The sequence below is a fragment of the Chrysemys picta genome, chromosome 4 (assembly GCF_011386835.1).
Source record: "Chrysemys picta bellii isolate R12L10 chromosome 4, ASM1138683v2, whole genome shotgun sequence".
Classification (NCBI taxonomy): domain Eukaryota; kingdom Metazoa; phylum Chordata; order Testudines; family Emydidae; genus Chrysemys; species Chrysemys picta.
This window is the reverse complement of record NC_088794.1, coordinates 147,545,042-147,562,171: the sequence shown is the minus strand read 5'-3', so window position 1 is coordinate 147,562,171 and position 17,130 is coordinate 147,545,042. Positions and strand designations below refer to the sequence as shown.

At 43.7% G+C, this 17,130-nt stretch overlaps 1 protein-coding gene across 22 annotated transcripts in view; it reads right to left on the bottom strand.

The window, feature by feature from the left end:
- The window catches only part of FERMT2 (FERM domain containing kindlin 2), a 99,047-nt gene that overhangs the window by 52,073 nt on the left and 29,844 nt on the right, over positions 1-17,130 (bottom strand). For 16 of the 22 annotated variants that reach the window (XM_005290235.5, XM_005290234.5, XM_024105488.3 and 13 more), the window contains one exon: positions 6,198-6,431. The exons of the other annotated variants lie outside the window; for them this stretch is intronic. In XM_005290235.5, the coding sequence (XP_005290292.1) occupies positions 6,198-6,431 (234 nt within the window). The remainder of the gene's footprint in view (positions 1-6,197; positions 6,432-17,130) is intronic. 22 annotated transcript variants of the gene reach the window in all.

Below are 17,130 nucleotides of genomic sequence, written 5' to 3'. Positions count from 1 at the left end.
CTTGATTCCCTGAAGACTCCATCCACACTGGGTATGCTCCAGCCTCGGGCTGAGCGGGACTTATCTAATCTGGACACCAGAACCAAAAGCAAGGGATCGGTCTCTCCTGTGCTTTCAATGTTTACCTGCTGGCACCCACACAGTGTGGAAGAGAAAGCTGCTCAATTTAAAGGGGGACAAGGGGACTGAGAACCAGGGAGGGGAGACTGAGATCAGAAGAAGAGCAGAGTGAAGATCAGTGACGCAGAGCCAGGATACAGACTGAGAACTAGAACTGGCTGGGACAAGAAGCTGGGGGGCAGGGGGCACACAAATCAGGGAAGAAGCTTAAGGCAGGAGACAAAGCCAGTAGTGACAGAGAGCATGGGGGGGAGGGGGGGTGACAGAAGGCTGGGGGAAGAAGAGCGCTACCAGATGAGAAGCCAGGAGTGGGGGAATGTGGGAACAGATGGGCAACAAGACTAGCATTGGAATGAGAAGGCTGAGCAGTAGAGGCTGGGACTGAGATCAGGGGGGAGATAAAAGCAGAAGGGGTCAAGCTTGTGGGGGGAAAATGGGCAGAAGAGTTTGTACCCGAAAAATAGAGCACGTTCCCTTCTAGGGAACCCAGGACTCTGGAGTCTCACTGTTCCTCTGCTGTCAGAGAGTATCTGTGAAACCCTGTGGCAAAGAGGGCTTGTGATCCTTCTCAGTGCTGGTCCACAGAGGATTATAACTTTAAACTAATGAAGTAAACGATAGCAGTAGAAGTGGCAAAGTCCAGGCAGAGGATTAAAAACCCTGCTGGTGACCTTTATGGTTCTCAACTGATGTCACATGATGGAATTTGTTTCTTCAGTTTGATTTTTTTTTTTTTTTTAAAGAAAGGCTAGGAAATTACAAACACTTAAAAAAACACATCATTAAGTAAGATGCAAAAAGTCAAGCACTCACAAGTTATCAAATGCCAGAACTCAGATTACTTTTGCAGTCTTACTTTGGCCACCTTGGGCATCTGAGTTTAATTACATATCACATGCATGTGTGTTCAATTACATGATTTTTTTAAATAGACACCTGCCTTTTTCAGTACTTAGGATGGACCTGCTCTGGGGATGAATTAGGGATGTTGTCTGAAGGACCGGTGTCTAATTTTGTGCACAACTTGGAAGATATGTACTATTTGTAGTACTGGGACAGACAAGTCTAAGCCCACCCACAACTGAAGGCCTTTCTCCTCAGCTAAGGGGGAGGAATGACCAAGCATAGGCTACAATTGATTTCTGGGAACAATAAATGAAGAAACAGGGGCGGGAATGATGTCAAAGGTTGAAAAACCAAGGATCCAGAGCGAGACACCAAGCAGAGAACCTGTAACAGTGCCCACTAGGGAGTCAGAGGACACAACCCAGAGGAACTCTGCCTGGAGACGTGACCAAACAAGGGAACAGAAATAGGCCCCACAGTCAGTCATAGAGCGCACTCCCCCCACAGCTTCCTCTTCCTGGACTGATGGATGGCAATCTTGGTTGGCGCCAGGGGGAGGTTGAGGAGATCCTGCAACTTTGTGGGGCCACGGATGGGGGGTGCATAAATGAGGAGGTGTGGGTAAAAGTACAGCCAGAACCTCAGCAAGAGGTTCTGGAGGAGCCAAAACAAGGGCTGCAACCTGACGCACCCTACATAGAGGTGTGCCAGTATCTCCCTCTCGCCGCAAAAGAGGCTGATGTCAGGGGAGTTCATAGCCTGTGCCAGGTACATACCCACGCTCATGGCTCTGTGGAGAAGCTGCCTACTAATATCCCTAGAGGGCTGTGGAACCAGTGTGGAGTAACGGCTGGTCCAGAGTGGTTCCTTGCCCTCCTCAGGCGGCAGCAGATCCCGCCAGTTGTGTCAGAGCAGGACACCACGGCGAGGAAGTGGATGGTAAGAAGCACACGCACTCTCTCTCATCATAGTCCAGGAGGTCAGAGAGTCTGGTACCACCAGCCAGAACCATCCTCTGGTGCACCAATGGGGGCTCCGCCACCTGCACACTACGGTGTGGATTGTGTAGCAGGGATCCTGCTAGGAATTCCTCCCCCTCAGCAGCTGCTATGGACCTGGTTGCTGAGACTAGCTTCCAGGTCCTGATAAAAGGACCAGTAGCTCAGACAGGTCTCTGGTTGGAAGACGTGTAGTGAATGACACAGGGGATTAGAGAAGAGAAAGAATGGTCTCATGGGTAAGGCAGTTGAATATTGCCCTGGGAACTGAATCCTATCGTTTCCTATTCCAGAGTTCCTACGTGATGCTAATCAAATTGCTTAAACAAACAAAACATACAACAAAAATTTTCCAGAGGTGGTCACTATTTGTGTATTCCTCATTTTCTGGGTGCTTGAATTGAGACTGTGTGGTCTGATTTGCAGACATGCAGAACACTCACAATTGCACCTGAAATCAGTGGGAGTTGTGCTCTGAAAGTGCTCTACAATGCTAAGTAAACCTGGGGGGGGGGGGGGAAAGGAGAGGGAGGGGAAGAGGAGGGAAAACAGATCCAAGACATTGGGAGCCCAAAATTAGTGGATACTTTTGACCTTTGTCTTCATGCCTCAGATCCTTATCTATAAAATAATACCACCTCATCTCAAGGGGGCCTGTGAAAATAAAATATTATTTATGACGCACTCAGATACTGCAATGATAAGCACCACAGAAACCCTCATGAGGAAATGAATACTTCCGCTCTGAAGGCAGGGATTGTATAGTGTGCAATCAATAAGGGATGGAGACATACTGAACACAGAGAAAACAAAAATATTCCATTACTGCTCATTAAGTGAGCACTGACCATCCTGTGCACTGAATTGAACAGGGGTTGTTTGGAAAAGAAAAATAATATGTGATCATGTAATTAAGAACTATCATAATGCATGCATACAAGGGGCCAAATTAAGGTACCCTGTACAACCTTAATTCTGGCATTTCGTAACTTTAATAAATAAATTCACCTACATGTAAACAGGTGTATTGTTATGTTCTAAAAATATAACTACTTAACTAGCTTGCTCACTATGATTCACAGCATCAAGGATTACAATCACTTAATCATTCCATACTTAACTATACAATTCAGTGGATCTTAAGCGTTCTGGGGGTTAAAAGAGAGCGTACCAGTACAGCCGAAACACAAGGGAGTGATTTAGTCATTCAGACAGTTTTTCTCCTGCACTCTGATTCAGACAACACTGGATTATAAATTGCTCCATTTTTAAAGTCAGATAAAAAAGGGACACTGCAGGTAGGTAAGTACCACTGGTGTGGTTACTATCTGCTGTTTTCAGGGCTAAACTGGGCAAATCTCAAAATAATCAGCAAAATACTGGCTACAAGAATTAGCCACTCCCCCATCTGCCCTCAAATACTACAAAGATTGGCAAGCCGTAGAAAACTGCAACATAGGAAATGCTTTAAGCCATGATCTCCTTTTAGAGTTTTATGTTGTCTATTTCTCTTTCTCTTGACCTGGGAAAAGTGGAGGGGAGATATTATTCTGGGGAGCAAAGGAAGCGCGAGGAAAAACACAAACAGGATACCCTTGGGAAATAATGGAAAATGACTCAAGAAGCCAAGAAGATGGCTTCCCACTGGGTTGAAAAATAAAATGCAACCTCTTTCAGATTTGCCTTGATGCAAGTAAAAGGGAGCTAGCCGATTGCTCAAAGCCTTTGAGCCCATGCTTAGGGCTGAGAAGGAAGGCTTGGGCTGTATACTGGGTAGTAAAAGGAAACAGTTTCTGTTTCCCAAAACTGGAACTAGATGTAGGTTTCTTTTCTGGGAAGCTAAACTTGTTGCCGGACATGTCAGGTAGGGTAAAATCCAGGGGTTCTTTAAAAAGAGAGAAACCTCCCCCACCCACAACTCCATGCCCCAGGAGAAGAGGTGTTGTAAAGAGCTGGGATGAGCTAGCCCCCCTAACACCAAGTCTAATGTTCAGGAGCCGCTAGGGAAGAACAGAGGATGCTGGTGGAAGCCCTTAATGTTTTGAGCAACATAGTTCAGATTGTTTGCCCAAGGGGCTTAGTTAGATTCCTGCTACCCACACCCTTTAGGGGAAATGAAAACAAAAACAAAACCTTCACCTCATCTAACCAGCTAATAACTAGTTTGGTCACTAAGTGGCCAGACAGATTGCCAAGAACAGCAGGGCACTCTATTTTCTAGTGAGACCCCATTCTCACACCCAGGGGACCTTTCAGATTCTTTTCTGAGTAAGAAAAATGTGAATCCATGCTTGGTATAACTGGCTCTCTCCCCTCAGACATTCAGTAACAAATACTCCCTGGGCAGATTTGACAAGACAAAACAATCAGCCCACTTACCCAGTGGGCATTCTCTGTGGTCTCCTGGACTGGGAAGAAATTCTGCAAAACCAACATGCCTCAGTACTCAAACTCTTCAAAAGCTTGGGGGGGGAGTGGGAGAGAGAAGAGACTCAGGAAACAGTAACTCCCAATAACTGCATAGCGCCCAGCTGCAATGAAGAGTTACCTCTCACTCACAGACGGTTGCAGTTAGGTTAGTTGGGTAGGATGGAGGAAAAAGTTATTTCCCAACACTCCCTTAGTTTGAGAATTTCCTTCTTAAAATATACCAAAACCCAACAAAATAAGTACTACAATTTAAGCCCTTTTAAGGTTCTGAATGTTCTGTGGCACCAGCTAGTAAGAAGAAATCTTTCCTTAGGTGACTGTCTACATCAGAATCTCCTGATGTGACTCATTGCTACAAAAATTCACTAGCAACAAAGCAGGAGTTCGTCACATCTTTAGAAAGAAAAAGTTTAAATACCTGAATAGATAAGGTATTAAAAAAAGTAAAAAGGGGGCATTTATTCTAAAATAATGCTGGGTAAGCTTTATTTTTTAAAAGTGTCAATTTTCAGTTGCCATTAAAACAGCACTAAAAAGGCTACTATAAAGAATCTTAATCAGCTTCATAATTTGTGCATAACATTGTTATTTATGTCATAACAGTTCACTTATAGCTGAACACTTCCTGCCTAATGACATGAATGAGTCAGCCCAGAGTAATCTATATCTTCTTTTTGAAAACCAAAATAGATTTACTATGACAGAGCTCAAATTGCAGACTCCGGTTAGGAAGACAGCACTCTGATGCTCATTTTCTTTTGGAGCCGAGACTGCCTTGGAGTGAAGGAAAACAACACAATCCTCCCACATAAGCAAGACTAACACAGACTGCTATGAGGAGATGGTAACTAGAAGGCGGTAACCATTAAACTAAAGTTAGACATTTACAGATAACCACCTCTTACACATACTTCCTCCAGATCAGAATGTATTACTAATATGCACAATTTGGCGAGTGAAGAGAGAAGGACTAGACCCTGGAGACCATGAACACCCAATAGCCAGGATAGGTAGCGGGGGTTCTCCACAATTGAAGTGAAATGCAATCACACAAGCGGTAAGCCTAGTGTACAGGTACAAGGTTCCTAGAACCTCTTTCCCACCCAAGGGGAGGAGGGATAGATGTATTCTTCAATGCCATTCACAGGCTTTGGGAACACTCTTCTACATGCATCAGGCAGAGCAAAGCAAAAGTACTTTCAGCAAGACAAGGGAAGATGGAACCAATGCTTTCACTACACCAGACAGTTTTGTGGTGAAATACCCTCATTTGGTCACTAACTTGATTCTCCACTGGAGAACTGAGAACCTGGCAGATAAACAAAGCCTCTAAATTGAAACTGGCTTTTTTAAAGTTATCCAGTGTGCTTTTACATACAAAGTAAGAGGTAACACCAACAATTTTAACAAAATGGCAAAGTTTGAGTACATCCTTGTTTAATAAGGACTGTTTCCCTAGGCTGTATTTGTTAAAAATTATGTTTGATTTTGATGGGCAAAAGATTTCTTTACCAATTAAGATAGTTGAAAGTCTACAAACTTAAGGACCGTCAATTAAGTAATTACACTGACAGGACTAGATTTTCATAAAAACCAAGTTATCTTATTCCCAGGTAGTAAAACAGACTAACATCAGGTAGCATCAGCATGTGTAACTCAAGACAGGAGAAAAAGTTAAACTTCATGTTTGATTTTCTACAAGGCTGACACTGAAGATAAACACCACTTTAAACTGACTACACAATTACAGCTGTCTAGCTACCAGAAGAAGGCCTCTTAGTTTTCTAAGTATCTGATACTTACTGAACGTCTTACAGATGTCAGAGACAGCTTTGAAGACTCTATCAGAGAAGTTCACTTTCACCTTCACGTACTTCATATTTGGAAGCTGAAGGCGGAGTAATTTGTGTTGAGGAGTGAACTGGAGCTTAGCATCAGCTTGTATGCCATACTTATCCAAGGTCCAGTGAGTTTTAAGGAGCCAGGTTCTCTTCTTTTCCCACCATAGTGCATGATCTGACCAATCTTTCTTGACATCTGGAGGGGGGGGGAAAAGTAATTTGAAAAAAATTAGATTAAGAACGGTTTTTACTTCTACTTAAAAATGTATTCATTAAAAAAAAGTGACAATCAACATGAAATCTGTTGTTAAATGCAGTGTAGGTACCTTTCCCAGACCTGACAAGCTCGGTACAGCTCAAAAGCTGGTATCTTTCACCAACAGAAGTTGGTCCAATAATAGATATTACCTCACTCACCTCTCTCACATGAAATCTAGTCAATTTCAAATAAGTATTTTAAGATGTATTATTTGTATTCCAATAGCACCTAGTGGCCACAACAAACACAATGGGACAGCGATTTCAGATGTTGTAGAAATACAGTGAGAGGTTATACATTTTTTTCTGGCAGCACCTAAGCAGTTAGCAAACTGGTGTGTTGTAACCACTTGCTTTTTGAGCAAGCAGTATTGTCTCATTGTTTCTTTGTGCTTCCCTTGTCTGTTATATGTCTCTGTTGTCTATTCTCTTCTACTTCGATTGGAAGACAGTCCTTGAGGCAAGGACTGTCTCTGTTATGTATTTGTACAGCACCTAGCACAGTGGGCTTCTAAGCACCACCACGATATTAATTATTAGTGAAAAGACAAAGGCTAGGAGGGAAAACAGAGGCACAAAAAGTTCAAGTGACTTACTAAGGATCTCACAGCCAAGATCTCATACCCCTTGTCAATTTTTGAGGTTTTACAGTTATTGCCTATTTTTCTCTCCCACGTTGCAATACAAGAGATCCACACAACCAAAAGGTGAAACTGGTCACCTATACAGGGACGAAAGTCTAACTGATTCTACACAAAGTGCCCTTAAATGAATAAAACAAGAAAGATACTTTCCTCACTGGTTACTTATAAACAGTAAGGGTATGAGGTTTTCAAACAGAAGCATCGTTTTTTTAAACCTCCCTTTCAGAGTAATCTAGTGAAAAACAAGTGATTTAACCCCATACCCTACCCTTAACAATCACAAATAGCGCCTACTAACATCAAGAGATCACTGACCCTTTGAAAATCAGGCCTCTTTATAGAAGAGGTCAAATTGGGACACACACACACACACACACACACACACAAAAGGCATCTCAGATAGAGAATAACCTACACACACATACCTGCAGCACATACTGTATGTTGCAAAACGCAGAATGGAAGTCCACACTCCCACTTGCTGCATGACACTGCCTCGGATTCTTTTGTGCTTCGAACATGACAAATGCGGTTTCCCCCATTACACTTTTAAAGATAAGTACATCAACAACAATGCAAGTGCTACTCTGTACTACTTTGACATTTGTCTACAGTTCCATAGGTGGAGAATATACATAGAGAATAATGACATAGCTCCTTCCTCAGAATCCAACAAGCTAGTAAGATTTACTTGACATGAGGCAAGGGAGAGCGCAATTCATGAACCATGTTAGGATTCTGATTGCTTAAAGGGTATCCAGTGTTCTCTCCTTCTTCAATCCTCTTATTATCCCCTTGTCTTTCTTGACATCTTGTGTGGTAAAGCAGATCCTTAGTATTGCCAAATCTCATTTGCACTGGTTAAGTGGTGCAAAGGGGACTTAAACAGGGCCGGTTCCAGGCACCAGCTCGGCAAGCAGGTGCTTGGGGTGGCCAAGGGGAAGGGGAGGCATGTCAGGCTCTTCGGCGACCAAGTCCCTTGGTCCCTCTCTGAGGGAAGGACCGGCCGCCAAAGAAGAAAGCAGAGCAGTGGAGCTGCCACGAAAGTACCGGCGATCGCAATTTGTGTTTTTTTCCCCTGCCGCTTGGGGCAGCAAAAACCCTGGAGACGTCCCTGGACTTAAAGTTGCCTTAAGTGAGCAAATGAGGATCGTCCCAAGCTTGGCTGGTTTAGAACTGGTTACACAGTTCTAATCCCTCCCCTCTCACAACAACATAAGCAGCCGGGCCACACAGTGTGCTCTGCCAGCAAGGATCACTGGAGCAAAACAGCATGTAAGAGGTTTCTGAGGCTGCTCTAAATTATGCTGTGGGTCAGGTCAGCTGCCAAGACTAGGGACAAAAATGCTCCCCCCACCCTCAACTGGTGTGTTGCAAGCTGCCCCACTGCACTTGATTCACTTTTTGAAGATGGTGGGCTATGTGTCGGCATAAAAAAGTTCAATCAAAAATGAATGTCTGCTATATACATTTTTATTGCAAATAAAATGCTTCCACAGAAGGTCATGTACATGTATGCATGAGAGTCCTAAAAAGTTTACCAAAATTAGAGGTTTACTCATAAAGTAAATATTAAGAGTATGATCACCTATGTATTTCATAGACTGACAGACTCTAAGGGTATGTCTACACTACCTGCCGGATCAGCAGGCAACGATCGATCCAGCGGGGGTCAATTTATCGCATCTACTCTAGACACGATAAATCAACCCCCGAGCGCTCTCCCGTCGACTCCTGTACTCCAGCTCGGCGAGAGGTGCAAGCAGAGTCGATGGGGGAGCAGCAGTAGTTGACTCATCGCAGTGAAGACACCACGGTAAGTCGATCTAAGTAAGTCGTCTTCAGCTAGGTTATTCACGTAGCTGAAACTGCTTAACTTAGATCGACTCCCACCTCCCCTAGTGTGGGCCAGGCGTAAGGCTAGAACGCACCAGAGTGATCATCTCACCTCCAGTAGAACACATGACATAGAACTACCCCTCCAAATTCCTGTGTCAATTAGATAATGCCTTTCAGAAAAACATCCAGTCTCAATTGAAAAATTTCCAGTGACGAAGAACCCTTTCGAGCTTCTGTTAAGATTTCAGACTTTATCAACAATGAAAAGGAAGCTAACTAAAATTACGCTGCAAAGTACATCCACAGATGGAAAGGCTTTGCCAATCCTCTGGTGTTATATTAAAAGCAGATTCTCTTGTGATCATATACTGCTAAGTATAGCAGAATTAGTTGATCCAAGTTACAGCTGATAGCTAACATCTACTGTAAAATCTTCTCCACTTCTAAAATCTGGGAGTTTAAAGAACTAGCTAACAAGCAAGCACCAAAACAAGCATTTTTAAAATAGCCAACCTCAAAAGGCAGATGCCCAAACAGTACAAATGCTGTATACTGAATATATTATTCTAGGAGTTTAAAAAAAAAAAAAAAAAAAAAAACACAAAAAAACCCCCCACAGTTCCACAAGCACATCTCTGAACTTCTGAAGCTAACTGATGCTCAGGCAAGGAGAGATGGAAGAAGAATCTGAATTACAATGCATCTTCCTTCTCCTTTATACCTTCATACTATCTTGATCTCAGGATCACTAAGAAAGTTCACAGAATATAGAGGGACAGTTTCTTTAAGCATGGGGGGGGGGGGGAGGGGGGAATCCTATTGGTAGAATACTGCAGCCAGAAAGTGAGAATGTCAGCTAAACTTTTCAGCAGCTTTGTACAATCAAATTAAACAAAACCAAATATAGAAAAGCATGCAAACTTACACAAGCCTTGGCTACTCTCAAAAATCTGACACATCATTACAATGAACTTTGGACATGAAGTCCAGCTTCTGCTATCCTGAAAGTTCATGAAGTTGTCACTGAAAATAGAATCATTTTGAATCTCTAACACTTGTGTAATTTCAGTGCTATAGAAGGTGGACTTTGTCTTTTGGGCCGAGACGAATGCTCTGCATATAATAAGAAATGGTGTGCATTAAGAAAGGTAAAAATCAAACAGTTATGCAAAGAATCTTGTGGCTATCTTACAGATAGTTATCTTTCTTTATTCAACCAAAACTTGCTAGATTTACAAATGCAGTTCTATACGTGGTCATTTAAAAACAGCAAGTTTCTAAAAAGACAGCTTGGATAAAACTATATTTAGCAATAGCCCCATTAGGTCAGACTTCAATGACCATGTTAGGTTTAGGAATTTTTCGTGTTTTCTGATGTAACAAAATGTGAGATCCAAGTTATAAAATGCAACCAGTTGTTAAAGTTAGTTTTGCAGAGAGACACTTGAAAGTGTTTCAATTAAATCCTATCATAGGTTTCTAAATGTTCATTAAAAATGTCTCAATTTTCTACTGACTAATTTGTCTTAGTGGTAACAGTTGTGTGACAGCAGGAGAGGGGGTTTTGCTTCTATGCACTGCAATTAATGAACACATTTCCTACTACTATTCCAAATACTGAATCTGAGTGTTTAAAAATCACACATACAGAGTCACACAACGAATCACAGCAGAGGTAGGAACAGAACCAGAAGCCCTGACTTTCAGTAGCATGCCTTAACTATTAAATGTACTCGATTGTACAGCAACCGTGTCATGTTAAGGAAAGTATAAACAATTAAACTCAGTAAGACTTTATTGGCATGACTAGCTGGACAAGTATCACCAAAGGCACAGACCCCTAAGATCAGGATGGATTGATTTTCAAAGTGATTTTAATGAAGTTAAATCAACAAGCAGAAAGTCTTGATGATAAATAGTTGATTTTAATCATGTCTTGTATTTGTACTTTTTAGTTATTTTCTCCAGAAGTGCTGATTCTCATTAGTTGGTAACCAATAAAACATGCTGATTTGCAACTAAATACAGTATTTCAACTAAATTGGTGCTTCTTTTTTCTACCAGAAAGAGGATACACTAGAGCTATCCTTAGTTATTAAACAATTATATAGCTTAATTTATATTTATTCAGATTCTTAATTTTTACTTTAGGTTAAATGTGCTGGACACCTACAAAAAAGTTAATCAAAACATGTTTTGCATTTAAAACAAACCGATTTGTTAAACAAAAAGGAAGCAATTAGTGAATTGACCAGATAATGACAAGAAATAAAATGTTCAAGATATTAGAACTAGAACCTCATCTTCTCACACCTAGTTTTTATTCATAGATTAGAAGAGGAAAAACAAGCATCTCTCTTTCCCACTCCCAATGGGTTTCTTAACTTTGAATTAATCAAATATTGACCTGAACTAGTGGCATAAACTGAAGTGAAGAAAATATTCTCTGTGCACATGCAGAAGATGCTACTGCGGTCAAAATCCACCTTAGCACTTCTAACTCTGGTTCCAGGTGCGTGGCCAGTGACTTCCACCCATTCAGTGGCCTGACTTTTTTTTAAAAAACTTGGCAGCAAATATGTATTATATATTTATTTTAAATCATTACAATAAATTTAGGCCTTAACATAAGTTGTCAATTTCAAATAAGGTTTATTTTTTAAAATGTCGTATTTAATTTAGGTCCAAAAATCCTATCTTTATTTTTTTTAAATCAGTTTGTATTCACCCTGCTTAAAAGGTGCTAGTCATGAGTAGGCAAGATCCCCCCCAGAACAGGACTACATGCTGCGTCCATTTGTCCGCAATTACAAAGCAGATCTGAACCAGGTTGAGTCACTGGTGCAATATGCGAGGATACGCACACATGCACACTCTCTTTCTCCTGGTCTCTAACTCTTAGGCCTGGTCTACATTAAGTTTCATGGAGGTATTCTGCAACCCTCTTCCGAAAGTTTCTAGGGATGGCAGCCCTATTTCTCCACAGTAGGACTCTCTCCCACCCCAGTCAATGAGAACTTTGGCAGGCACCATTTCAGTACACCGCCTAGCGGCCGGGAGCGAAAGTAACTTAAATTTCTTACTGGTATGGTCGTATTGCAACCCCGCCCCTTCCCACCTCCCCTCTTACACACTGAACTTCATGGATCCCTTTGCATGACTGATACAGTAGCTCTCTACTAGTTTTATTCTAGAGCATTGGTAGTAACTTGAAAGGTATGTCTACACAGCCAACAGCGCTTTGACGTAACTGTGTAGTCACGACTCCCAGCACTGTAATAAAACCACCTCTGCGAGAGGAATAGGTCCCAGTGCTGGGAGCACTGTCTACACTGCCACTTACAGTGCTGAAACTTTACAGGAGCACTTTAATGTCTGCTGGGTAGCCATACCCTTTTGTGAAGGGCTTTCAGCTTCATTTGTTGCTCTTCTTTTTGATGGACAATCCCCCATTGCCTCACTTTCACGTTTAAACATGCCCGTTCGGGTGTAAGAGGGGCAGAGGCCTGGGGGTGGGGGGTGTCACAGACCAGCAAACAACAGCAAGCTGCTCCAGTGGGAAAGAGGCGTGACACAAAAGTTTCATCCGGGGCACTAGCTGCTTCGGAACCCAGCTTGTGCTCCGACAAGCGCCACGCCTTGCCCCCTGCCCCCCTTGCTGCTGGCTCCTGCCTCTGGCACCCCACAGCCACCTGCAACAGGGACTGCTGCAGAGACTCCCCCAGAGAGCCAGGGTAGAGGAGAAGGAAGGAGGATGCCTGGCTCTGGTTCTCCTCAATTGCAGCCAGGTGAGCTCTCCCTTCCGCCGCTGGCTGGATAATGAATGAACCCAAGGGCTGGGAGCAGAGCACAGCGCCCTGGGCATGGAGTACAAGGCCACTTCTTTGTCTTGCAGTGTGCACACAACACTCGCCCCCCCAAGCTGCCTCGTTCCCCAAGGGCCCGTGCATGTGGATCTGCATGCTGGAGAGTGGGTGGCCCACAGGAAAACCAGACCAACAGCAAACTGGGTGGGGAGCAAGGGGTTCTCTCATAGGTGCTGGAGCATCCACAGGGAAAAATTGGTGGGTTCCCACTCCCCCCCCCCCCCCAGCTCCCAATGCTTGTGCTGCGAAACAGCTGCGGGCACAGCAAGCGCTGAGAGGGAGGGGGAGAAGGGGGGGAACGCAGCGTGCTCGGGGTAGAAGCAGGGCCAGGGTGGGGATTTGGGGAAGGGGTCCAATACGGGCAAGGAGGGGGCAGAGTTGGAGCAGGGAGTTTGGGGAAGGGGTTGGAATAGGAGCGGGGCTGGGGTGGGGAAAGGGTAGAGTCGGGGGGGCCAGGGGGTGCAAGCACCCACTGGCACTGGGGAAAGTTGGCACCTAAGGGTTTCCTCACAATCACACTACTGAGTCCTGCTCGCATTGCCCTCCTTAGACTGCCCCACCTGCTGCCTTTCAGCTCCCCTAATCTCCAAGGTCAGCTCTGATTCCCTCTCCAATGATGTTTAGGGGCGGTCTGTTGGCTTGCAGAGCGGGATGTTTACTGTAATCCATTCTGCTGGTGAGTTGCTCCCTCTTAGCGAAGGCTGAATTATGCAGTGTGAGATTTTGCAATCAACTACATTTAATTACAATGTTCCAATGGAGGGGACTGTCACACCGGGTGCTTTCTACTGTAAATTGCGTGCCTGACATGACAGACGTGACCAATAAGAAGCAAGCGGTTACCATGCTGGCACTCAAAAGCTAACGTTTTGAATTACATGAACGTCTTCCACCTGACAAGAAGTAAAAACTGAAAAGGAGCATTTTGTTTCTAGAGAACGTAAAATATATTTAATTCAAGCAATAAATCTGATTTTTTTTTTTTTAAATTACTGAATGCTTCGGCCACTTCCTTACTGGTACACTGTAGCAGCCCTTACCGGCTTACTTTCACCTCTGCTAGCAGCATACAGGACCAGGCAACTTTGGGATGCTGCCAGCAGCAACTCTGCCTTCGTTAGCTTCAGGATTGAGATACCAGCTAAAGCCATCACTACCTGTGGAAGCTGGTGCCAGCATTTAGTGCTCTTACTTTATACACGTTTCATGCAACCGAGCAATTCCCTCCTCCTCGTTCCCCTCACTCCTGGAGGGCCATCCTCACCAGGGCTGGTGCTGTGAGGGCACTGTGCACAAGCACTCCAAAGCAAAAAAGTGTCAGTAAGCATGTCTGGTTTAAAAAGTTTACAGGAGCAAAGGAAGGGTGGTCTGAATCTTCTTCACTTTCACTTTTCATTTTGACTATATGGACAACGGTAACTGTGTGTGTTTTATCTGCAGCTGCCCCTCCGCACCCGTGCAATGCCGGAGGCCAGATAAGGAGGAAAAAGAAGAGGACTTAGGATAACATGTTTGCAGACATCCTACAAGCCCATGCTGCAGACCATTGCAGTGATCCAGCTATGCTAAGCTGGGCTAACTGTAAGGAGAGAGAGGGGCAAACCACAATACAAAACAAGAGATAATTTTAAGTTTTTAGAACTTAATAGGGGAAAACCCAAAAGCTGTACCAGGAAGATAAATATAGAACAGTGGCTCTCAACTTTTCCAGACTACTGTACCCCTTTCAGGAGTCCTATTTGTCTTACATACCCCCAAGTTTCACCAATTTAAACTGCTTGCTTACAAAAATCAGACAGACATACAACTGCACAGCACACTATTACTGAAAAATTGCATACTTTCTCATTTTTACCATAATTATAAAATAAATCAATTGGAAGTACAATATTTCCTATTCCATTTCAGTGTATAGTATATAGAGCAGTATAAAGAAGACATTGTCTGTATGAAATTTTAGTTTGTACTGATTTTGCCAGTGCTTTTTATGTAGCCGGTTGTAAAAGCAGGCAAATATCTAGATGAGTTAATGAACCCCCTGGAAGACCACTGTGTACCTCTAGGGGTACACATATCCCTGGTTGAGAACCACGGGTACAGACCATTACCAAGTACTTACCACTTACAATAAGAAGCTTCAGGTTACCAACACATTAACCTTTGTGAGTTTGTACATGGTACTCTTCCTTACTCTGCAAAAAGAAGAACAGGAGTACTTGTGGCACCTTAGAGACTAACAAATTTATTAGAGCATTTGTTAGTCTCTAAGGTGCCACAAGTACTCCTGTTCTTCTTTTTGCGGATACAGACTAACACGGCTGTTACTCTGAAACCTTCCTTACTCTGTTCAGTTAATGCCAAAGCATTGTTCTTAAGAACAAAAGATTACTCAACATGCGGTCTCATTTCAGAGAAGAATCAACTTTTCCGCTCCTTGGCTGCAAGTCCAGCTTCAGTCTTGCTGTCCTGTTCTTTGCTTCTCTTTGGCCTGAAGTGCTGCACAGATTCAGTGTTCCTGTGGCTGTACCTCTTTGCATCAAGTTTATCCACTAGCAGGGTTTCTTCACCTAGTAAGCCCTCACGTGTCCATTAGCTATCCAAACCGTCAGAGGTGCCTATTGATGGAATATAGCTCATTCTCTCTATTCATATGCTTGAGGTCCTTTGTGAGTGGGTTTCTCATGTACTGTTTTCGGGAACTATTTTCATCTAACATCTTTTTGAGCAATTCCCTTTTTCATCAAAAATATTTCCTTTCAGTATTTTCCCTTGATTCCCTTCAATACGTCTGTAGATTTAGTTTCCTTCCACTTTCTTTCTCTAGCAGCAAAAAAATACACCTGGGTATGTGAGCAGATCGCTTTTCCTGACCTGAAACTGTTCCTATTTTCCTTTTCCCCCCCCTTCTTTAATTTTAAAGGACTGGGAAGTGAGAACTGGATAATAAAATCATCACCTCAACTCCTACTCCAGCTTATCCGGTAGCTCAGCATCTTGATTCTTCTCCTTCCCTAACAGGTTTTTCCAATTGTTCCTTCAGGTGGACTCCAAGCCCCCTCCCCCAGTTCAAGCTGCCCGCTCAGTGGCTCTCCCCACCCTGGGACAGCTGCAGCAGGTGCTAGTGCCAGGGTCAGGGTTACTACCCTGTGAGCAAAGGACCTGGAAGGTGAACACTGCAGACAGCCTGGAGGAGGAAGAGCAGACAGCAGAAAAATCTAGGCATCCTAGCTGGAAGAGTAGAGGGAGATTCACCAGGACATAATGGGGCTTCTCCAGTAGCAAACAGATGCTGCAGTCTCACTCAGACTAGGACCTTGGCTACACTTACCCGGTAGTTCGGCGGCGAGCAATCGAACTTCTGGGTTCGACTTATCGCGTCTTGTCTGGACGCGATAAGTCGAACCCGGAAGTGCTTGCCGTCGACTGCGGTACTCCAGCTCGGCGAGAGGAATACCGCGGAGTCGACGGGGGAGCCTGCCTGCCGAGTGTGGACCAAGGTAAGTTCGAACTAAGGTACTTCGAACTTCAGCTACGTTATTCACGTAGCTGAAGTTGCGTACCTTAGTTCGAATTAGGGGGTTAGTGTAGACCTGGCCTCAGTCAGAGGCTCGCTTCCCTGTGCAGTCCAGGGAGAACTCCATTACAGCACCGCCCTACATCGTACCCCGCCCTCAATATTCCATGTGGCATCAGCGGCCTCATCCCTACCCCTACACACTGGGGGACTTAAGGACAACTACAACGTCACATATACAGCAACCGTGGTTTTCACAGGTGAGCGTGTGTACGTAAGATGAACATGAATGTTCCATCTCAATAAAGTAGTGACCAGAACTTACATTTTTAAATGGATGTGCTTTTAAATTGAAGATTTTTCTTTGCACTGGTTTTGTTATGGAGTAAAATTCTATTTGAAAAATGGTTAATCTTTATTAGTTCACAGCACATGCTGCAGTGCGCCTAGCAGTTCTGAAAGCCCCTTCGGACTTGTTACTGTACAGAGTGAGAACTCATAGGTTCAGTGACAAAGTGTAATAATCATAAATGTACAGCAAGCACCTAAAAATCAACAGGTACGTGGTCAGCGTTCTATTCATAGATGCACCTCAAGCACTCTACAATTCTTAACGGGCCCCAAACCACCAGGGCCAGGTAGATCATGTTTTCACCCCTCAGCTCAGAGAGCCGAGAGACACTACACCACAACACGTTACTGTAGCTCACTGTTAAAGTGCTCTTTCAAAGCCTCCCGGAGCTGTACAGCTCCACGTTGAGCTCCAATAGCCTT